Here is a 24,968-nt window from a genome sequence, read left to right on the forward strand (position 1 = left end):
GGTATGCTATGACTGTGTTAGGGGGGGCGGTCGCCCCTTTCGCCCCCCCCCCCTAGATCCGGCCCTGCCATGGGGTGATGTATGCCGCTGGCGGTGATGCGTGCCGGCCGTAACTCCTAGTGGGTGATGGCCGGCGTGCTCTGGAATGGTGGCTGTGCTGATGCCGGGAGCTGGGGGGTGGCGAGTGGGAACGCTGGGATCTCCGACTATAAGATGACTCCCTACTTGCATGCCCCCTGTAATGTCTCTCACTGCTGTGGCGATGTTCGGAGTCCTGCAGCCCCCTGCTCAGCTGCCCGACTGCCGGAAGCTGTGACAATTCCCTGAACAGCTGGGTGGAAGCCTGATGCACCCAAGAATCCCGGTCGCCTGGTGATGGGCCACCCTCGTACCCTGCCTTGCCTTTCTCCAGTATGCGGGCTGGGGTTTGGGTGGTGGGTGAGATGGGGTTGCCGGGGTCTGACCTTTCTCCAGCGCCTTCCGACCCTCCCCTCCGGAATCGAGGGCCATCTGACTCTGTTGCAGCAGGGATATCCTCATAAATGGGCGGCAGGTCACTCACCCCGTGTACCTGCTCGCTGCTGGTCGCTGCTGCCGGCTACTTCTTCTTCTTCGCAGCCCTTGCTGTAGGATTGGAGCTGCTTTTCCTTCTCCTCTGCTCCTGCTGCCGTCCTGCTACTTTCTGGCCGCCAGGGGGAGCTCCCGTCTCATTAGACCCGTGCTGCTGCTGCTGCTGCCGTGCTCCATCCCTCCTTGCAGAGCTGAAATGTAACCCTGTGATGTCCTCGGCCTCCTCCTGGAACCTGTGAGGTATGCTTCTCCTTCTGACCCCCCTCTCTGCTGCGTCCTTCATGCTGCTTTGAAGCTGGCTTCCTTTGTCCCTTTATGTCCCTTTATGCTGCTGAGTTGAAGCTGGGTCACGCTAGCAGCTCTGCTCTCCCTGCACTCAATGCCCGTCTCCCCCCCTGCTCGTCCTATTTAACCCCCCGGTGCCCGGCCGGCCCCCCCAGCTCCTGACTGGCTGCCAGGTACCCGCAGGTGTGAAAGAGTGGACGGGCGTACCTGCACGCCCCCCCACCCTCCTTCGCGCCGTTGGCCCGCGGGCCGCCTGCCGCCCCTCCCACTTAACCCTCTCCGCACCATCGGCACCTTTGATCTCCTTATCGTCCATCGTCAGCCAAGTGCAGCAGCAGCACCACGGTGCTCTTGCTCACTGCTCCAGCGCCGGAAGGGTTCCAGCAGGGCGGCAGCTCTCTATGCTAAGTACATCCGTGGGATTGGTCAGTGACGGGGAGGTGGAAGGAGTGGGAACTACACACAAGCCATTTCCACCTGCGTAACACTCCAGTGGCTGTGGCATCTTCCTCCAGGAGACACTGCAGCAGTATCCCCTCCCTGCTCCCAGCTCCTGCTACACACAGAGCCCAATGGCTGCTGCTGCTAATCCCGGGGATCTGCAAGCTGGCGAGAGGCGCCCAGTGTGGGCACAGGAGGTGGGGGAATCAGCAGCAGGAGGCGCCCGGAGCCCTGTGAACCAGAGAGGGACCGTAAGGGCTCAGCAGCAGGCAGGGCATCCACCCGTTACCATAGAGACCACATCCACAGGTAAGCAGGGTACCCACGCAGTGCCCACTCATGCCTCATATGTATGTGCCCAAACAAGTAACAAGTGTATGTAAATCAGTATAAAATCAGCACAGCAATGCTGTTATCCTACAGTACTTCTCTAAGTCTGCTGCATACATCCAATGTACTATTGAAATACTTGCAAATTTGCAATTGATTTTTTTTTTAAATGTTTTTTTTTTTTTTTTTGTTATAAAACCTGATGACTTTCATCCCTTTCAGTGTTAGGTGACGGGAACACATCTGTATTCGGCCTCATCCTGCATTGATGCACTCCAGAAACCATGAACTTCACCTGTTATAATGTGAAATTGTGTTAAATGTTCAATGCAACTAGTAGGCAAATCCATGGCAATGTGTCATTTATCAATATACAGTATGTTACGTGATGTGATTTATTGGGGGGATTTACAGTTCTTTAGAAAACAAGGACATCCAGCCAGTCTGTCCATGCACATAGGATGCTTATTAAACAAGCTAGACCTTACATCCTGCATCCTTTTTTTTTTTTTCACTCCCTTTGGAAAAGCTGTTTCTTAAACCGACTATTTAGTGCAAAGCTTTTGGTGCCAAAAAATATCTCGGCAAGTACTCCGCAGCCGCTGCAAAACACTGCCTGTCAAACTGTCACTCTCATTGTCTCTGATCCGTCACTCTGTATGGCAGATAATTTTAGTAATTAGTTATAAAAGAGAGTTTTAGAAATTAGGGTGCAGCAAAAAATAAAAATGATTGGCACCAGGAAGCAGCGGAATATAGATTTAGGCTGTAAAACACTTTATTACGTAGAGGCAGGAGGTGGTTCTCGCAGTTGGGTAAATGATGGAATGGTACCAAAAGGTGGAATGGTTAAAAACTTATTACACTATCTTGCAGAAACTGTCCCCTGATTTTTGTTGTTATTGTTTTTGTGTGTGTGTTCAATATACTTCTTCTAATCATACGGTTGGTTCTAAGTAATCATTGTATAGAATTTATTTCTTGCTAACTTCATTTTAATTGATTTTATGCAAGCTTACTGTGCTGACCTACTCTGGTCTAATAGAGCAAGTCATGTTGTAGAATGTTACTTGCGTTAGGCCAGGCATGTCCAAACTGCAGCCCTCCAGCTAGTGTGAAAATACACATCCCAGCATGCCCTGACACAGCTTTAGCATTCTCTGACAGCAAAACTGTGTCAGGGCATGCTGGGATATGTAGTTTCACAACAGCTGGAGGGCCGCAGTTTGGACATGCCTGCGTTAGGCTGTAAAGGTCCATACACACTAGATGACATCGCTCTATGGGGGTCATTCCGAGTTGATTGTAGCTGTGCTAAATTTAGCACAGCTACGATCATCTTCCCTGACATGCGGGGGGACACCCAGCACAGGTCTAGCCCGCTCCGCATGTCAGTCCGCCACCCCCACCCCCCCGCACAAATACAAAAGCATCGTACAGCGGCAATGCTTTTGTATTTATGGCGTAAGTCCCGGCCAGCGCAGCTCCTGCAGCTGGTCAGGAGTTGATCGTCGCTGCCACTGGTCGCAGCGGCTGCGTGAGACGTCACGCAGCCGCCGCGGCCCGCCTTCCCAGCGGTCCAACCATGCCTGCGTTGGCCGGACCGCGCCCCCAAAACGGTGGCTTAATGCCACCGTCCAGCCCCCTCCCGCCCTGCGACCGCCTCTGCCTGTCAGTCAGGCAAAGGCGTTCGCTACTGAACGACGGACCTCGGCCGTCCGGCATGCGCCGGCGCACTGCGGCGCATGCGCAATTCCGACCCAATCGCTGCGATAAACTGCAGCGAGTGATCGTGTCGGAATGACCCCCTATAAGCGACGTAGTCTAGTGTTTCCCCTGCCGGGCGGTCCAGATTGAGTTGTGTGCACTGCCGACAGCGATGATTGTTGCCGACCCGCAGGACCGCACATCGATCATCACTGGTGGCATACACACTGGCCGAGAAAATTAACAATGTCGCTCAGGAAGGGGAAAAATGAGCGACGTTGCTCATTTTGGGCCAGATGTACTAAGCCTGAAAAGTGATAAATATCACAGTGATAAAGTACCAGCCAATCGGCTCCTAACTGTCATTTTTCAAACACAGCCTGTAATATGGCAGTTAGGAGCCGATTGGCTGGTGCTTTATCATAGTGATATTTATCACTTTTCAGGCTTAGTACATCTCCCCCCATATCTGCAAGTGTGTATGGGCCTTGAGTGGTACAGTGTGGCTGGAGCTGTACAGTAGTTGGGCCTCATTGTTTTTGTTTTGTGACGGTAGAAAATGTGTTACATATATTTGGCCTCATTCAGTAGATCACACAATTCACAGTCATACAGATAGAAGGGAGATCCCGGCCTCCAGTAAGCCATACCCAACCCAGATAGAAGGCTCCTTCGCCTATTCCAGAGGTTCCTAATCCTGGTCCTAAAGGCACACTCAGTCCAGGCTTTAAGCCTTGGATGGAGTTAAAGTGGGCGGAGATAAAGTACCAGCCAATCAGCTCCTAACTGTCATTTTTCAAACACAGCCTGTAACATGGTAGCTAGCAGCTGATTGGCTGGTACTTTATCTCCATCCACTTTATCTCCAGCCAAGGCTTAGTAAATAGACCCCTAAACTAAATCATACCCTGCAACATTTTACACATAAAAATCGGTACAAATCTGAAAAAGGGGCGTGGCCACCGGTAAAGGGTTTTCCCTTTCAATGGAAGTTTGGAGAGCCAAAAATCGGTATAGACCATAAAAAAAAGGCACTGTACCTGCTGAAAAGGTACAGCTGGAGGGTATGTTAAATTAGTACCTCAGTTATTTGGATTTAGCTATCTGTGCTCCATCATGGGTCAATATCAGGGCCAGATTAACAGTGGGGCGAATGGAGCTCCAGGTCTCCACATAAAAATAGGCCCATCAGCATGATGATATTAAGCCACCCAGTTGGTCACACAGGCGGCCATAAATCATAGGAGTTAAAATTGTGTTTCTGTTTTCCTCAGAAATTTTTATGCTTTTACGTATTTAGGGGGAGATGCACTAAGCAGTGACAAGAGCGGAGAAGTGAACCAGTAGAGAAGTTGCCCATGGCAACCAATCAGCATGGAAGTAACATTTATAATTTGCATACTATAAAATTATACAGAGCAGCGGATTTGTTGCCATGGGTAACTTCTTCACTGGCTCATTTCTCCACTCTTATCACTGCTCAGTACATCTCCCCCTTAAAGTGTGTACACACGGTGAGATTCTGGCTATGCCCGATTTTGACTATGCGACTTCCCTTGATCTCCCCCAGACCCCAGAAGCACTGATTTTGTACTTTCAATTTTGACAATGTACGATTTTGACTAAGTGCCAATTTCACTACACTTTGTACTAGATAGTAGATAGTACACTAGATAGTCAAGATTGACTTGCCTGCACAGTCTATCAGGGCTTGCGATACCGACCCCGCAGGGACACGCATTGGGATCGAATCCGTACCGCAAGCGGCATAACACCTTCCGATTTCCTCTAACTTTTGTTCCGATTTTGACTGTATAGTCAAAATCGAAAGGATTTATCTCGCCGTGTGTACACACACCTTTAGGGAGATGTTGAGGCTGATAGTGTACACACCAACATGGACCTGACCACACCCATACAGCACTGGTCACACCCACATGGAACTGACCACACCCATACAGCACTGGTCACAGCCACATGGAACTGACCACACCCATACAGCACTGGTCACACCCACATGGAACTGACCACATCCATACAGCACTGGTCACACCCACATGGAACTGACCACACCCATACAGCACTGGTCACACCCACACAACTTAGTCACAGCTTCTCTGCTTTTCATAATCGGCTCTTGAACACTATACCAACGCCGGAACACGGATTTCGGGCCAGCCCGACAGTCGGCATGCCAACTAACAGGCACTATTTCTACTCGTAGGTGTCCGCGGCACCTATAGACTGGAAATAGAACCTATGGCGAGCCAACGAGCCCGCAAGGAGCTCCGTCGTGCTCGACTCCCCCTCCCGCGGCGGCATTCTAGCATCCGGGATCCTGGGGTCGGTATGGTGACCTCCAGGTTCACAAACGCCGGTCTCCTGATTCCAACCCTTTTCTGACCCATGCAGCCCTTATTTTTGCCTGGTCATATCACTGAGCATAACTAATCGCTCTTCCAATCTCTGTACGCAGAAAGTAGCGCAGAGCACTAGTGAGGCCAGTCAGGTATTCTTCTAGTGGACAATTACATTTGACACTGGTTCTTATAATCCAGATAACTTGGAGTATAACTTGTAGAAAAAAATGAGAACACAAAGTTTAAAGAGCAAAGATGATCATGGAAAAATTTGGGCTTGGAATCAAAACTTTCACATATAACATTGCAAATGCTCCAAAATAAGAGTATCTAATTTCCTGAAAGTTGAATTATCATCCAAAATAATTTGTTGAGGGTGGGGGCTGTAGACGCCTTATGAAAGGTACAGAGCATTAGGAAACCGGGTAAACTGCCTAATATACAGATTCCTGTAACAGTACATCGATTGGCATATGATGGCCCTCATTCCGAGTCGTTCGCTCAGCAAATTTCTTCGCATCGCAGTGAATTTCCGCTTAGTGCGCATGCGCAATATTCGCACTGCGACTGCGCCAAGTAAATTTGCTATGAAGAAAGTATTTTTACTCACGGCTTTTTCTTCGCTCCGGCGATCGTAGTGTGATTGACAGGAAATGGGTGTTACTGGGCGGAAACAGGCCGTTTTATGGGCGTGTGGGAAAAAACGCTACCGTTTCCGGAAAAAACGCGGGAGTGGCTGGAGAAACGGGGGAGTGTCTGGGCGAACGCTGGGTGTGTTTGTGACGTCAAACCAGGAACGACAAGCACTGAACTGATCGTAGATGCCGAGTAAGTCAAAAGCTACTCTGAAACTGCTAAGAAGTTTGTAATCGCAATATTGCGAATACATCGTTCGCAATTTTAAGATGCTAAGATTCACTCCCAGTAGGCGGCGGCTTAGCGTGTGCAATACTGCTAAAATCGCCTTGCGAGCGAACAACTCGGAATGAGGGCCGATATTCTGGTGTTCATGTTAAATGACCTAACTGGATGGAGAATAAAAACAATGGTAGCCTTTATCATAGCAGCAGTTCTACTGATAGCATCCAAGGGATAATTGTATTCTCCTACTGCTTACTGATACACCAAAGAAATATGTTGTAACTTTCCATAATTATATATTAATTAGTTGCCTTTGAACACTGATAATAATTTTATAAGCGGCGTGCATAATTTCTGTGTGCCTTGTGATTAGTTTTTTTTTATTGCAGATTTTAACTCCTATTTATTTTTTTAGCTTAACACCCCTCCTACTACCGCAACATTCTCTGCCCTCTTTTCCCTATTGCGTCCACCCATATACAGATTATTATTATTATTATTACCAGTTACTTATATAGCGCACACATATTCCACGGCGCTTTACAGAGAATCTTTGGCCATTCACATCAGTCCCTGCCCCAGTGGAGCTTACACTCTATATTCCCTATCACATGTACACAGACATTCACACTAGGGTTAATTTTGTTGGAAGCCAATTAACCTACCAGTATATATTTGGATTGTGGGAGGAAACCGGAGTACCCGGAGGAAACCCACGCAAGTACGGAGAGAATATACAAACGCCACACAGAACCATGGTGGAAATCGAGCCCAGTGCTGTGAGGCAGAAATGCTAACCATTACACCATCCGTACTGCCCCATACTTTTCTTTATATTTCACGTTATATGCACCACAGACGTAGCGAAATGCCACTCACAGTGCACTAGAGATGCTGGGCTGTGACATTAACCGCACAAGAATTAGTTTTACACATGGACTTGGCGTGAGAAAAAGCCACGGCCCCTGCATCAGAGCCCTATGGGGGTGATTCCGAGTTGTTCGCTCGCAAGCTGCTTTTAGCAGCTTTGCACACGCTAAGCCGCCGCCTACTGGGAGTGAATCTTAGCTTATCAAAATTGCGAACGAAAGATTAACAGAATTGCGAATAGACATCTCTGTGCAGTTTCTGAGTAGCTCCACACTTTCTCGGCTACTGCGATCAGTTCAGTCAGTTACGTTCCTGGTTTGATGTCACAAACACACCCAGCGTTCGCCCAGACACTCCCCCATTTCTTCAGACACTCCCGCATTTTTCCCAGAAACGGTAGCGTTTTTTCACACACTCCCATAAAACGGCCAGTGTCCGCCCAGAAACACCCACTTCCTGTCAATCACATTACGATCACCAGAACGAAGAAAAAAACTCGTAATGCCGCGAGTAAAATACCTAACTGCATAGCAAATTTACTTGGCGCAGTCGCACTGCGGACATTGCGCATGCGCATTAGCGACTAATCACTCCGTTGCAAAAAAAAAATAACGAGCGATCAACTCTGAAAGACCACCTATGTACCCAGATTCAGACTCACACAGATGTATGAATGTCACACATCAGATTGCTCAGTGTAATCTAGCCGTGTAGTTTTGTCGCTCCAAATTATTTATTTATGTGACTAAGGGGCCGATTCAGATATGAGAAAACGCACATCTACGATCAATTTCTTTGGCGGGGGGGGGGGGGGGGGGACGCCCGGAACAGGGAAAGTCCCTCCCACATGCCGGATCCTGCCCACAACCTCCCATTGGAAATGTCAACATGTGAAATACTGACATTTTGAAGAATGGCGACATTAGATTTGGGGAGTGGGGGGTGGGTTAGGGGTAAGGGTTAGTGTACTTGAACTCTACATTATCTGCCAGACCAAAAGTTACCGCTGCACCGCCGCAGCTGCACCGAGGTAAGTGATGTCACACTACCGGGACACACTGTTTTGTCAACATTTGAGAATGTCGATATTTTATGAGTGTCGACATTGTCAATGACAACGCAAATTGAACGCATTGAACTAATTGAGTATATTTGCCAGTTACACAGCTTTGCGGCCAGATGGGATATAGTTTATATCCCGACTGATAAAATAATGGTTGACATGAGCCTCATCTCAAAATCCAGACATCCCAAATATAAAACATCAACACCCCAACAGGTTTAAAATCTCGACACACTCATAATACCGACACATTTACATAAATACTGACAACCGAAATCCCAACAGTAAAATAATACCGACACCCTAAATACAACATGAATAGGATACCTACATGACAAACTACCAACACATCAAAATATCAGAGCCCATTTGCCCCCAGGCCTATCCTTGGTGCAAAAGATCAGTCTGACAACAAGCATAATTATACATGCGCCTAACGCTGCATTGCCTGGAGTTCTGTGGACAAACCCCCCTGCATGTGACCAGCCTGTTACCACCCAATTAGTAGAGATGAGCGGATTCGGTTTTACTCGGTTCTCAAAACGACATCTTATTGGCTCACGGATGTCACGTGTTTTGGATAGCCAATAAGATTCGGTTTTGAGAACCGAGTAAAACCGAATCCGCTCATCTCTACCAATTAGAACACTACAAGTAGAGGTACAACTGAGTTAGCATGTCTTTCCAGCGCCCTTAGTGGTGTACGCTTAGAAACATTCACAGTGTGACAACACATTGGAAAGAAACGAAGAGAAACCAAAGAGGAAAGAATGGGGGTCATTCCGTGTTGATCGTAGCTGTGCTAAATTTAGCGCAGCTACGATCATCTTTTCTGACATGTGGGGGGACAGCACAGAGCTAGTCCGCCCCGCATGTCAGTGCTGCCCCTTCCCCCCCCCCCCCCCCCAATGCACAAATACAAAAGCATCGCACAGCTTTTGTATTTCAGGAGTAACTGCCGGCCAGTGCAGCTCCTGCGGCTGGCCGGGAGTTGGTTGTCGCTGCCGCTGGCCGCAGCGGCTGCATTTGACGTCACGCAGCCGCTGCGGTCCGCCCACGCCTGCGCTGGCCAGACCGCGCCTACGAAACGGCGGCCAAACGCCACTGTTCCGCCCCCTCCCGCCCAGTGACCGCCTCTGCCTGTCAATCAGGCAGAGGCGATCGCTGCCCTGCTACGGCCTTCGTCCGTCTGGCATGCGCCGGCTCACTACGGCGCCGGCACATGCGCAGTAGAGACCCGTTCCCTCGGCTGCGATAAACAGCAGCGAGTGAACGGGTCAGAATGACCCCCCCATGTCTCTTTGTTGGCGCCAACAAAGAGACATTCTTTCCTCTTTGGTTTCTCTATGTCCATATACCTTGTCTCTGGCAGCACCCCCGGAACTCTTTATAGATGGATATAAGTCCCCTCTGATAAATAATGGTCGGGGTATTTGTTAATTTATTGAGTTTATTATACCCGTGCAGAGATTCATCCCCATTTCCCCCCTTCCTTTATATGACGGAAAAAGCCCGAAGGCGAAGTATTCTTTAATAGGACAAAAACACTTTTTTAGTCTACTTCCCAATCAGTGATAAAACTCACAAGATATGCCCACAAAACTAACAAGGTCAACTCTACAGGAGCACCTTATTTTATATTAAAAGTGTTCTATAATAAAGTAATATTACATTGATGTATTATGCTGCTATTTGGCAACACTTTTAAGTGTCATTTAGTGCACTGTATCTGTATGCATGCATAGGACATAGGTACCTACTCTGCCGGGTGACTCCTGATTTATTGGCTAGCCCCCCTGACTCCTGGAAGAGTTGGCGATTTCCCACATGGGAGATAATCTCTGGGCTTCTCCAGGAGAGGAGACATTAAATGCCAGCCAGCATGGCATAGGGCCATAACTACAGGGGTGTGAGCTGTGCGCCATCACTGGCAGGCGGTACCTACATTTTGGCTAACAGGGTGTCCGGAATGGCAGCCTGCACGTTCCAGGCACGCAGCAGGCTGTATAGCCTAAGGATGCTTCGGCTGTCAAGTTATTGTGTGTGTGTGTGTGTGTGTGTTGGGGGGCACAGCACAGGGCACAAAATCGCCTCCGCCAGTGTACATGCATGTACTCTATACTCATATAATGGGCGGGATGTACTAAACAGAAAATGCGGTAAACTCCCTGTTTACCGCATTTTCCTGCTGTACCATCCCCCGGCCGGCAGGTCAGCGCCGCGGCGGGGTTTGCCAGCTTTAGTCCATAGAAGCCTATGGGCTTCTTTCCGCGGCGCTGTGTGAGGGATCTTATCGGAAGAGCTGTCCTCAGCAATGTAAGTACATATGCGATCAGCATCATGGCGCAGGGCGGCGATGTACATTAGTACATCCCGCCCAATGAAACTACTCCAATTAGAGGCATACGTCATATATTTGTAAGTGACACACAGGTAACATACGCTGACATACACTGATTATATAACGGCTTACTTTGACCATATTTCAGCTTTTACTTGTTAAGGTTTCTCAATATAGAAAGCACTGTGTTTTATGTACCCAGATCACAATTAAGTTATAATGATTAATGTTCTCCACTTTGTTTATCCAGGTTTTAAAAAGAGTACTATGTAAACAGGCAGAGGAGGTTAATGACAAGGCATATGTAAATAGGGCAGTTTATTTATTGAACCAAATCAGTGGCTTAAAAACATAGAAACATAGAATTTGACGGCAGATAAGAACCACTTGGCCCATCTAGTCTGCCCCTTTTTTTAACCATATTTTTTTTTATCTCAAACCTTATTTGATCCTTATTTATTTGTAAGTATATCCTTATGTCTATCCTATGCATGTTTAAATTGGTCTACTGTCTTAGCCTCTACCACCTCTGATGGGAGGCTATTCCACTTGTCCACTACCTTTTCTGTCATTTTTCCTCAAATTTCCTCTGAACCTCCCCCCCTCCAGTCTCAGTGCATGTCCTTGTGTCCTATTGCTTCTCTTCATTTGGAGAATGTACCCCTCCTGGACCCTTGATATATTTGAAAGTTTCTATCATTTCCCCCCTTTCCCTTCTCTGCTCCAAACTATACATATTGAGATTTTTTTAGTCTTTCTGGGTATGTTTTGTGATGTAGGCCATGCACCATTTTAGTTGCCATTCTTTGTACAGTCTCTAATGTAGTAATATCCTTTTGAAGATATGGCCTCCAGAACTGAACACAGTATTCTAGATGAGGCCGTACCAATGACCTATACAGTGGCATTATTACTTCTTTCTTTCTGCTGCTGATTCCTCTCCCAATGCAGCCAAGCATCTGACTAGCCTTCCTCATTGCTTTGTTACATTGCTTTCCTGCCTTTAAGTCACCTGAAATAGTGACTCCTAGATCCCTTTCCTCCTCAGTAGTTTTCAGTATAGTGTCGTTAATACTATATTTAGCCTTTGGATTTTTGAGACCCAAGTGCATAATTTAGCATTTTTTGGCATTAAACTGTAATTGCCACACTCTTGACTATTCCTCTAGTCTACCTAGATCTTCAATCATTTGTTTTACCACACCTGGTGTGTCTAATCTGTTGCATACCTTTGTGTCATCTGCAAATAGGCATACTTTCCCTTTAATGCTATTTGCAATGTCATCGATAAAGATATTAAAAAGCACTGGTCCAAGTACAGATCCCTGGGGTACTCCACTGGTAACATTTCCCTCCTGTGAATGCACTCCATTTACTACAACTCTTTGTTTTCTATTCTTCAACCAAGATCTTATCCATTCAATAATTTTAGTATCCCATCCCAAACTTTCAAGTTTATTTAGCAGTCTTCGATGTGAAATAGTGTAAAAAGCCTTACAAAAGTCTATATAAGCTATATCTACGGCTCCACCTTTATCCATCACTGTAGTCCCACAGTCAAAAAAAGTCAATAAGATTTGTTTGGCATGATCTCCCCCCAGTGAATCGGTACTGTTTGGGATCCTATAAATTGCTGGATTTGAAATAATCTACAACTCTTTCTTTTAAGAGTGTTTCTATCAATTTCCCTACTACTGATGTAAGAATCACTGGTCTGTCGTTGTTTGCCTCTTCCTTGCTTCCACTTTTGTGCAGTGGGACTACGTTTGCTCTTTTCCAGTTCTCTGGAATAATTCCTGTAGCTAATGACTGGTTGAATAATTCTGTCAATGGTGCTACCAGCACCTCTTTAAGTTATTTTAGTATCCTTGGATGTATCCAGCTGGCCCCATAGATTTGTCCACTTTCAGGTTTGTGAGTTCTGTTAGGACCTTCTCCTTTGTAAATGTACTTGTTTCATTTTCCTGAATATCCCTGCAACTTAACTGTGGCCCCATCCCCTCTCATTCAGTAGTGAATACTGAGCAAAAATAATTAAGATGATCTGCTATTACATTGTCTCCCTCAACAAGACTCCCTTTGTCTGTCTTTAGTTTTATTATTCCGTCTTTTGTTTTTCTTCTTTCGCTTGAGATGTGTAATCTCACAGATATTGTACATCATTTACAGAGAGCTTTTCAATCCAAAATAAGTGATTATAGCAAAGTGCTTAATTTTACTGTCTATATTGCACAATTGGAGCGTAGTTACACGTTTCTACAATTCAGCCATTTAAATACTCCAGAATGATCCTCCTTAGGAAGTACATTAAAAAGTTGCACGGTTAGTGCTGCAGGGAATCATTGGGGAAGAATGCCCTATATTATAAAACTGTACTGATAGCTTTTAAAGATTCCTCCGGACTAGTGTGTTGGGTGGAACAAGTTTAATGTATATTGGATGCATTGTTTATTTACAATAAATGTGACGCTTCAGTTTCCTCAGGGGCAGATGTATTAACCTGGAGAAGGCATAAGGAAGTGATAAACCAGGGATATGCGCAAGGTGATAAAGGCACCAGCCAATCAGATCCTAACTGTTAATTTACATATTGGAGCTTATTGGCTGGTGCCTTTATCACCTTGCACATATCACTGGTTTATCACTTCCTTACGCCATCTCCAAGTTAATACATCTGCCCCTCAGTGTATACTTTGTGTTTTCTCGTTCTTGCTGATTCAAAGCTACTGTACCGTGAGTTACCGAGCACCATTATTGCAAATGAAGTCATTTAAATAAATATTTTTTGTTAAATTACACTTTCTATGTCTTTGGAATTCAGTAAGTGTACACATTTATTGCAGTTAGCTAAGATGCCAGGTCAGCTTGTACTGTTTTTCTTTTATGTTAATGATGATTAGCTTTATTCTAGTGCTGATTGATCATTTAAAGCTTGACAGCTATCATAGATTTATATGTGCGGCGCATTATACGCTGCTGTATATTCACACTGTAGGCTGACAGCCACAGTCTGGAGTACTACCTAGAATAAGCATACTCGGGTGTGGTATGGCTAACCGCCGGTCAGCATACCGACTCCGGGATCCCGGCGGGGAGGGGCGAGTGCAGCAAGCCCCCTGGGGGCTTGCTGCGGGCTCGGTGGCGACCGTCGCCACAGGTTCTATTCCCACTCTATGGGTGTCGTGGGCACCCACGAGTGGAAATAGTCCCTGTTGGTCGGCATGCCGACCGTCAGGATAGTGAGGGGGCGGGATGTTGGAGGTCATGTGACCGTCGGCCTCCCGACCGCCGGTCACATGAGTACCACCCGGCATACTCTATTACTCTATCCGTGTATAAGAGTATAAGTCAGCAGACGGGTGTGATCTCAAACAAACAACAGGAAAGCAAGCATTACATAGTAACATAGGGGCAGATTCATTAAGCTCGGTGAAGTGATAAAGTGGAAGGTGATAAAGTACCAGCCAATCAGCTCCTAGCTACCATGTCAGAGGCTGGGTTTGAAAAATGACAGTTAGGAGCTGACTGGCTGACGCTTTATCACCTTCCACTTTATCACTTCACCAGGCTTAATAAATCTGCCCCATAGTTTCTGAGGTTGAAAATTTGTCCATTGAGTTCAACCTGTTAATGATCTCCTACACTGTAATATTTTAAAATGAATTACTTAGGTCATGTGTGTATGGGGGTGGTTTGGTATACCAGGTGAGGGAGAAGGGGTGCAAGCTGAAAGGCAGAAAATTATAGTAAAGAGAAAGGAAGAACCAGAATAGAGGGGGCAGAGTATGAGGAGCCTGGGAGTGTGACATAGTAGGTAGTATACAGGTGGCGTAAACTGCGTCAATTGTGTTGTTTTGAAGGCTGACAATGTTTGTTCCATATGTACGTTTTTATTGCCTTCAGTGGAAATTATGTTTTATCTCATTTAATAGTCTGTGGAACAGAAATACTGAGACACACCAGAGAATTTCTGAAGAGTCCTGCATATCCTAAGTGTCTGTAATACTGGTAACAACATGCCCAGATTTTCCTGATGGCATTCACTGTTCCTCAAGGAAGAGGTCTTTCATTAGACTGTAAAGTCTTCTGTTGAGTCTCATTCACATATTGCCGATAAATGACTCATTGCAGACAGGGCTGCGTTCCGTGCTAACCACCACATTCACTTACCACTGGAAGTAGTGCAGAAGTAGGGATTCACATTCACTAACCACTGGAAGTAGTGCAGAAGTAGGGATTATTGATACTGTCGCAAATTTCATTGCTCACATTTTTAGTGCGCAGAACATTCTATAGTTGAATGCAAGGGCATAACCTCCATTCCATATGTGTATTTATGTATGCACCAGTGGGTGCCGGCATATTGCTTAATCATTGTCTGAGTGGCATATGATATCAGTGGCCCCGTTCCCTTGTGTACATACACACAGTGGATAGTCTAAACATACTCTATCCTTTGGGGGGGGACGCAACAGGTAGTACATCTGGTGCATTGCACCCGAACCCACCGTAATGAAGGGACCTGAAGACAGCGGGATTATCAGCCGTGCTGATAATGAATCAGTGACTGATTATAGTATACCACGACCCCTGTGGAACGGCCTGTTCTGCAGTATTACCTGACCTTCGCTAAAGTTGTCACTACTTCTCTCCTTTCTACCTGCTGCCGTGTACACAGTACTGGAACACTGCCTGCACGTATGCTGTTCCAGTCACTTAGCTTCTGGTTATGGGTGGTGGCAGGTGCTGGGGAGCATGGTGCAGCCATTGTGTCCCTAATAACCCCCCTACCCCCATCACTCCCCCCTGTAATGTAGAGCCATGATTCCCAGAATTGTAAAACAAAAGGGGAACCATAATTCCAGGCAAATTACATCTTCAAACCTGCCTAGACTGTCACCTTGATTTGGGAAGCAGGTGACAGCGGACCCACTTATCGGCATTTAGGAGATTTTCCTACTTTTCCTGGGATCTGGGAGGGCCAGCCCGATATTTGGGAGTCTCCCAGGCATTTTGGGACAGTCAGTAAGTATATATTCTCCCCATTAGTTATCTGACTGTGTACTGTGTCTTTTGCAAAGCAGCTATATCTTACCCCAAGCTACATTGTAATTAAATGTGGATGGTGTGGACTGCCTAATAACCCTGACCCAAATATTGGGGCAGATGTATTAAACTGGAGAAGGCATAAGGAAGTGATAAACCAGTGATATGTGCAAGGTGATAAAGGCACCAGCCAATCAGATCTGAACTGTTAATTTACATATTGGAGCTGATTGGCTGGTGCCTTTATCACCTTGCATATATCACTGGTTTATCACTTCCTTATGCCTTCTCCAGGTTAATACATCTGCCCCAATTTGTTTCGCCGCTGTGCATGTCATCGCAAAAGTGAGTAAACTGCGGTGTACTTTCTGCATTTTAATTGACACTACAACACATAATTCTGTGTTTAGTTTTCTCTACACTACATCTATGCTTTTCATTTTTTAATTCATACTTAGCTTTAATCTGTGAAAACTGCAGCATTGTTTTTTATGCATACATAATGTGCAGCGTCTCCCAGCAATCACTGCGCATTTCATTTTATCTTTACTTTGTTTTCCATTTTCTGACGCATTCCCAGTGGACCCCTTGACTTGGAAGAAGCCTGTACTAGTTCCAGTCTTTTTTTTATATCTTACTCTGCCTGCCTGCCTGCTATTAGAGGAAATCTTACCTGACCCGTGTAACACAGTAAACCACAGCCCTCATCAATCACACTGCAGCTTAACGCTAGAATTGCATCAGATGCCGTTCCAGTGTCAGCATCTATCAATCTCACATATTCATCAGTCGCACCAAGAATATATATGTTTTTGTTTGTTTTAACGCAACAATTTTTTTTGTAAAGATGTTTTATAATTAAATATACTTAAGTAATAATAAAATATCACCTTTTTCACACTATGATGCTTAGATTGCATTTAACATAGTTTATCATAAACACACTGCAGATACCTGTACATGAATAACATGAAGCCACAATATAAGTCAGGAAAAGTCTTAAAGTATGGGCTGTAATGTATGCAGGCGCCAGCTGCTGCTTCTCCATATCTCTGATGGGGTTGGGTATGGGATACTGGCATTTAGGAAGCCGGCGGTAAGAATACCGACACAGACATCCAGAATGTTGTAAATTCCAACAAGGGCACTGCATTAATGTAACCTTAAACCTTAACCCTCCCCCCCCCACCCCGAACTGTATCCCTTCACTCCCTGAGCCTAACCCTAACTTCCCCTTTCCCCCCACCGCATCCTAACCCTAACCCTTTCTCCCAGCAGCCTAACCCTAACCCATCCCCACATACGGATGTTTGGGAATCTGGCAGTTGGGATCCCGCGTCCGCATTCTGACAGCTGTCGGGATTCCCGTGCCGGTATTCTCACCGCCGGGATCCCAGAAGCAGGCATCTCAACTACATCCCTTCTGATGGGCTGAGAACAGGGGTGCATTAAGAGGGGGTAGGGGGCCCATGTACAATCTCCATCCGAGCCCCCTCTTCTCTAACAGGCAGCAGCAATGACAGTAACTCTGAACACTAGGTGGTGCACAGGTCTCTAGCAAAATGGCGCACACATTATACATACGCCACTGGCTGGGAGTGTAGAGCTTGGCTAAGACTGCACAGTCAAGTGCCACGCTCCCTCTCAGGGGAGCAGCAGGGGAGGAGGAGAATGCTGTCTCCTAGTGTGCTCCCGGAGACAGGGGCATGTTCATTTTATGATGTTTTTCTTTTTTGGGGACATGTATTCTTTTGGAATTATTCTGAAATAAATCTGTTTCAATCTTCTGAGCATTCATGGGCGTATCTATAATGGGTACAGAGTGTGGGTGGGCAGTAGGTCCCCTGGTCCAGTAGGGCCCACATCCTTAACCCAATTCCCAATTCTTTCCACTGTGTCGGCAACTCAGGTATCTTCAGGAAACTGGTGCAGGCACCATGTTTCCAGAGATTTGTGCATGTGCTCTAAAGAAATCACCAGAAAAAAGGGGGCCTATGCCATTTTCTCGGAGATCAGCACTTGCCAGAGTCTACTTGGAACTTGAGCTGGCAAGTGAGGAGCCGTATGGAGATTGCACATGGGTCCCCCCTATTTTAAAGTATCCCTATAAGCATTGTATGGTGAAAACTGGAAAATTCAGTACAGTTCACCTTCCTACTGTTTTAACAATACTGTGTTTAGTACAACCCACAAATATTTCTCAAAACATTCTTTGTCACTCATCCCAATCTTAGAGATGCCAAATATATGTACGTTATCATACCGCTCATCCTTGGCCATGGCTTATTTTGGATGTGGGTGCGAGCTAGGGCCCTGTACCTACAAAACTGGGAAGTTTGGGAAATATGATGTTACTTAAATTGTGACCGTTATTGGGTCCAAATACAAAGGTCTGCATTTTAGTTTAAATACTTCTGCGTTCAGTTAAAGCTGTGCTGCAAATTACTAATATACTTTTATGATCTGTTTCCACTGACATCAAAATCTCGAGTTTTTGCATGTGAACGCGCGTAAACCTGGGATTTTCAATAGTAGAAAACAGTTTCCCCTAAAAACAAACCCAGGCTTTTCTTCCCGGGTAGCTGCTTTGGACTCGAAGTATCCAGTTAAGGGTGTAGTATAAACAGGTAACCCTGGTTATCCGACTTGGGTCCTGTTTACAGAATGGAGAGAGACGGATTTCCCAGCGCTGGGAGATGATGTAATCTCCATGCACCGGCAGAAGGAAGACTGCACCTGTGTGCAATGTTATACCTCTTTCACACTGCCAATGCTGGATCCCACCCGGGAATTGGAAACGGGTCCTTCCCGGGTGGGATCCGACATTGGCAGCTGCTGCAGGCTTCCCCGACCCGACAATATGCCGGGCGGGTTGCCATAGCAGCAGGGGGAAGCAGCGGAGGTGGAGGCGGCGCTGGGAGATGAGATCATCTCCGCGCCGCCTCTCCCTGCTGTTGTAAACGAGTCCCGGGACGCATCAACCCGGGAGCCCGTTTACGCAGCCACTGACCCGGTATTCAACCCGGGTATAACACTGCTTTATTCCCGGGTTGAAATGCCGGGTCAGGCTACCCGCGATTTCGGCTATGCCCCTTTCACATCGCACGCCGACCCGTGTCGACCCGGCAATATGCCTGGTCGATACCTGGTTATTTGTGCGGTGTGAAAGGGGTATAAATGGTGCCAACCCGGGAATAACCCAGGTCAGAGCTGCAGTAGGAACAGGGTCTGTCTCGGGATTGACACGGATTCAAACCGTGTTCCAAATCTCGAATCGACCCCAGGATTTTAGTGGAAAAGGGCTATTACTTTCTTTTTTCTCATAATAGCCCTATACAACATGTACAAGCTGCACCTCTTTGAAATGTGTCAGTAACAATGTATACAATGTAGGCTACTTTTCTAGATGAACCTTTTTTTCTGGAGTTTAGTTACTGTAAATTCATATTGACCAGTGTTCCAGGATTGGCGGGTCAGAAATAGAATTGTATAATTTGTGGTCACTCAGTTGGGGCGTACAGAGTAGCCGGGCTTCCCCCAAGCTCCAATCCTCTTAATAGGAATAGCGCACATCTATTCACGCGAGGACGATAGGAAACGGACACTTTTCCCACCCACAGGACACTGCGGCCCGTGCGTGGGGAAAGCACCTGGCAGGCTGTTTTAGCAGGGCACTGCAATAAGGGCAGGGCACATTTTTATACTTTTTAAATTGGGCAGGGCACCGTGCCCTGCTACATCAGCTTAGCGTGAACACTAGGGGTCCTTGGTAAATTGCCTGAAAGTAGCCTGTCTCTTCACTGCAAATAGAGGAGCTTAATTACAAATGTCTTAAAAAATGCGTGGGTAAGTATAGCATATTGTTGCAGTAGGAAATTAATTAGCAGGGCAGTGTGTTACAAAAGCCAAGCAAGGACACAGGCTTACACCCCTTTTACACCGCCAGCTTTGTACACGGGTTATTGCACATGAGTGCGCCCGCGGTGTAAAAGGACCCAGTTGGAATAATCCAGGTTGAGTGCCCCAGTATTCCAACTCTGGTAGCTTGCAGGGTTGAACATGGGTTTAACCCGGCTCGCTGTGCTGTATATATGGGAAGCCGTTGATGCAACCTGTTTTCCCATTCACTCTGTGTGGACGGGTGGCACTTGGAGATCATGTGATCTCCAAGCGCCACCCCCCGCCACGTCACCGCTGACGTCACCAACATGGCCGGTTTGGAAACATTGCTACGTGTTTTTAGAGCTTGACAGATTTGACAAGATCACAGTCTCCATAGACTAGTATGTGGACTGCATTTGAGATGGAATATAGAGCGACTGCAGCAATAGTATTTTCTCTAACGTCCTAGTGGATGCTGGGGACTCCGAAAGGACCATGGGGAATAGCGGCTCCGCAGGAGACTGGGCACAAAGTAAAAGCTTTAGGACTAGCTGGTGTGCACTGGCTCCTCCCCCTATGACCCTCCTCCAAGCCTCAGTTAGATTTTGTGCCCGAACGAGAAGGGTGCAATCTAGGTGGCTCTCCTGAGCTGCTTAGAGTAAAAGTTTAAATAGGTTTTTTATTTTCAGTGAGACCTGCTGGCAACAGGCTCACTGCATCGAGGGACTTAGGGGAGAGAAACGAACTCACCTGCGTGCAGAGTGGATTGGGTTTCTTAGGCTACTGGACATTAGCTCCAGAGGGACGATCACAGGCCCAGCCATGGATGGGTCCCGGAGCCGCGCCGCCGGCCCCCTTACAGATGCTGAAGCAAGAAGAGGTCCATAAATCGGCGGCAGAAGACTTTCCTGTCTTCATAAGGTAGCGCACAGCACTGCAGCTGTGCGCCATTGCTCTCAGCACACTTCACACTCCGGTCACTGAGGGTGCAGGACGCTGGGGGGGGGCGTCCTGGGAAGCAATGAATTTACCTTAGTTGGTGAAAAATACATCACATATAGCTCCTGGGCTATATGGATGTATTTAACCCCTGCCAGTTTTCCAGAAAAAAGCGGGAGAAGAGCCCGCCGTGAAGGGGGCGGGGCCTATCTCCTCAGCACACAGCGCCATTTTTCCCACACAGCTCCGCTGGTAGGAAGGCTCCCAGAATCTCCCCTGCATCCTGCAACTACAGAAACAGGGTAAAAAAGAGAGGGGGGCACTTATTTGGCAAAATAACAGATATAAGCAGCTATAAGGGATAGACACTTATTGTAAGGTTGTCCCTATACATATATAGCGCTCTGGTGTGTGCTGGCAAACTCTCCCTCTGTCTCCCCAAAGGGCTAAGTGGGTCCTGTCCTCTATCAGAGCATTCCCTGTGTGTGTGCTGGGTGTCGGTACGTGTGTGTCGACATGTATGAGGAGGAAAATGATGTGGAGGCGGAGCAATTGCCTATAATGGTGATGTCACCCCCTAGGGAGTCGACACCTGAATGGATGGCCGTAATTAAGGAATTACGTGACAGTGTCGGCACGTTACAGAAAACTGTTGACGACATGAGACAGCCGGCAGCTCAGTTAGTGCCTGTCCAGGCGTCTCAAACACCGTCAGGGGCTATTAAACGCCCATTACCTAAGTGGGTCGACACGGACCCAGACACTGACTCCAGTGTCGACGGTGAAGAAACAAACGTATTTTCCAGTAGGGCCACACGTTACATGATCACGGCAATGAAGGAGGTTTTGCACATCTCTGATACTGCAAGTACCACAAAAAGGGGTATTATGTGGGGTGTGAAAAAACTACCCGTAGTTTTTCCTGAATCAGATGAATTGAATGAAGTGTGTGATGAAGCGTGGGTTACCCCCGACAGAAAACTGCTAATTTCTAAAAAATTATTGGCACTATATCCCTTCCCACCAGAGGTTAGGGCTCGTTGGGAAACACCCCCTAGGGTGGATAAGGCGCTCACACGCTTATCAAAACAAGTGGCGTTACCGTCTCCAGAAACGGCCGCCCTTAAGGAGCCAGCAGATAGGAGGCTGGAAAATATCCTTAAAAGTATATACACACATACTGGTGTTATACTGCGACCAGCAATCGCCTCAGCCTGGATGTGCAGTGCTGGGGTGGCTTGGTCGGATTCCCTGACTGAAAATATTGATACCCTGGACAGGGACAATATATTATTGACTATAGAGCATTTAAAGGATGCATTCCTATATATGCGAGATGCACAGAGAGACATTTGCACTCTGGCATCAAGAGTAAGTGCGATGTCCATTTCTGCCAGAAGAGGATTATGGACGCGACAGTGGTCAGGGGATGCGGATTCCAAACGGCATATGGAAGTATTGCCGTATAAAGGGGAGGAGTTATTTGGGGGCGGTCTATCGGACCTGGTGGCCACGGCAACGGCTGGGAAATCCACCTTTTTACCCCAAGTCACCTCGCAGCAGAAAAAGATACCGCCTTTTCAGGCTCAGTCCTTTCGTCCCCATAAGGGCAAGTGGGCAAAAGGCCACTCATATCTGCCCCGGGGCAGAGGAAGGGGAAAAAGACTACAACAGACAGCTTCTTCCCACGACCAGAAGCCCTCCCCCGCTTCTGCCAAGTCCTCAGCATGACGCTGGGGCCTTACAAGCGGACTCAGGCACGGTGGGGGCCCGTCTCAAGAATTTCAGCGCGCAGTGGGCTCACTCGCAAGTGGACCCCTGGATCCTGCAGGTAGTATCTCAGGGGTACAAATTGGAATTCGAGACGTCTCCCCCTCGCCGGTTCTTGAAGTCTGCTTTACCAACGTCTACCCCCGACAGGGAGGCGGTATTGGAAGCCATTCACAAGCTGTATTCCCAGCAAGTGATAATCAAGGTACCCCTCCTACAACAGGGAAAGGGGTATTACTCCACGCTGTTTGTGGTACCGAAGCCGGACGGCTCGGTGAGACCCATTTTAAATCTGAAAACCTTGAACACTTACATAAAAAGGTTCAAGTTCAAGATGGAGTCACTCAGAGCTGTGATAGCGAACCTGGAAGAAGGGGACTACATGGTGTCTCTGGACATCAAGGATGCTTACCTCCATGTCCCAATTTGCCCTTCTCACCAAGGGTACCTCAGGTTTGTGGTACAGAACTGTCACTATCAGTTTCAGACGCTGCCGTTTGGATTGTCCACGGCACCCCGGGTCTTTACCAAGGTAATGGCCGAAATGATGATTCTTCTTCGAAGAAAAGGCGTCTTAATTATCCCTTACTTGGACGATCTCCTGATAAGGGCACGGTCCAGAGAACAGTTAGAGGTCGGAGTAGCACTATCGCAAATAGTACTACGACAGCACGGATGGATTCTAAATATTCCAAAATCGCAGCTGATTCCGACGACACGTCTGCTGTTCCTAGGGATGATTCTGGACACAGTACAGAAAAAGGTGTTTCTCCCGGAAGAGAAAGCCAGGGAGTTATCCGACCTAGTCAGGAAACTCCTAAGACCAGGCCAGGTGTCAGTGCATCAGTGCACAAGGGTCCTGGGAAAGATGGTGGCTTCTTACGAAGCGATTCCATTCGGCAGATTCCACGCAAGAACTTTTCAGTTGGATCTGCTAGACAAATGGTCCGGATCGCATCTTCAAATGCATCAGCGGATAACCCTGTCTCCAAGGACAAGGGTGTCTCTCCTGTGGTGGTTACAGAGTGCTCATCTCCTAGAGGGCCGCAGATTCGGCATTCAGGATTGGGTCCTGGTGACCACGGATGCCAGCCTGAGAGGCTGGGGAGCAGTCACACAGAGAAAAAAATTTCCAGGGCTTGTGGTCAAGCATGGAAACGTCACTTCACATAAATATCCTGGAACTAAGGGCCATTTACAATGCCCTAAGTCAGGCAAGGCCTCTGCTTCAGGGTCAGCCAGTATTGATCCAGTCGGACAACATCACGGCAGTCGCCCACGTAAACAGACAGGGCGGCACAAGAAGCAGGAGGGCAATGACGGAAGTGGCAAGGATTCTTCGCTGGGCGGAAAATCATGTGATAGCACTGTCAGCAGTGTTCATTCCGGGAGTGGACAACTGGGAAGCAGACTTCCTCAGCAGACACGATCTTCACCCGGGGGAGTGGGGACTTCACCCGGAAGTCTTCCACATGATTGTAAACCGTTGGGAAAAACCAAAGGTGGACATGATGGCGTCTCGCCTCAACAAAAAACTGGACAGATATTGTTCCAGGTCAAGGGACCCTCAGGCAATAGCTGTGGACGCTCTGGTAACACCGTGGGTGTACCGGTCAGTGTATGTGTTCCCTCCTCTTCCTCTCATACCAAAAGTACTGAGAATCATAAGAAGGAGAGGAGTAAAGACTATACTCGTGGCTCCGGATTGGCCAAGAAGGACTTGGTACCCGGAAATTCAAGAGATGCTCACGGAAGACCCGTGGCCTCTACCTCTAAGACAGGACCTGCTCCAGCAGGGACCATGTCTGTTCCAAGACTTACCGCGGCTGCGTTTGACGGCATGGCGGTTGAACGCCGGATCCTGAAGGAAAAAGGCATTCCGGATGAAGTCATCCCTACCCTGATCAAAGCCAGGAAGGATGTAACCGTACAACATTATCACCGTATTTGGCGTAAATATGTTGCGTGGTGCGAGGCCAGGAAGGCCCCTACGGAGGAATTTCAACTGGGTCGATTCCTGCATTTCCTGCAAACAGGACTGTCTATGGGCCTCAAATTAGGGTCCATTAAGGTTCAAATTTCGGCCCTGTCGATATTCTTCCAAAAAGAACTAGCTTCTGTACCTGAAGTTCAGACGTTTGTCAAGGGAGTACTGCATATACAGCCTCCTTTTGTGCCTCCAGTGGCACCTTGGGATCTCAATGTAGTGTTGGGATTCCTAAAATCACATTGGTTTGAACCACTCACCACTGTGGACTTGAAGTATCTCACTTGGAAAGTGGTAATGCTGTTAGCCCTGGCTTCAGCCAGGCGTGTATCAGAATTGGCAGCTTTATCCTATAAAAGCCCTTACCTAATTTTTCATACGGACAGGGCAGAATTGAGGACTCGTCCTCAATTTCTCCCTAAGGTGGTTTCAGCATTTCACTTAAACCAACCTATCGTGGTGCCTGCGGCTACTAGGGACTTGGAGGATTCCAAGTTGCTGGACGTAGTCAGGGCC

At 47.3% G+C, this 24,968-nt stretch overlaps 1 protein-coding gene across 1 annotated transcript in view; it reads left to right on the forward strand.

Moving 5' to 3' along the window:
* The first annotated feature begins 841 nt into the window (after nt 1-841).
* RTN1 (reticulon 1) overlaps nt 842-24,968 on the forward strand; it is a 307,938-nt gene continuing 283,811 nt past the window's right edge. Inside the window, exon 1 of the mRNA XM_063947364.1 lies at nt 842-1,605. Within this exon, the coding sequence (XP_063803434.1) occupies nt 1,428-1,605 (178 nt within the window). The 5' untranslated portion in view covers nt 842-1,427. The remainder of the gene's footprint in view (nt 1,606-24,968) is intronic.

This window comes from Pseudophryne corroboree, chromosome 12 (assembly GCF_028390025.1).
Source record: "Pseudophryne corroboree isolate aPseCor3 chromosome 12, aPseCor3.hap2, whole genome shotgun sequence".
NCBI lineage: Eukaryota > Metazoa > Chordata > Amphibia > Anura > Myobatrachidae > Pseudophryne > Pseudophryne corroboree.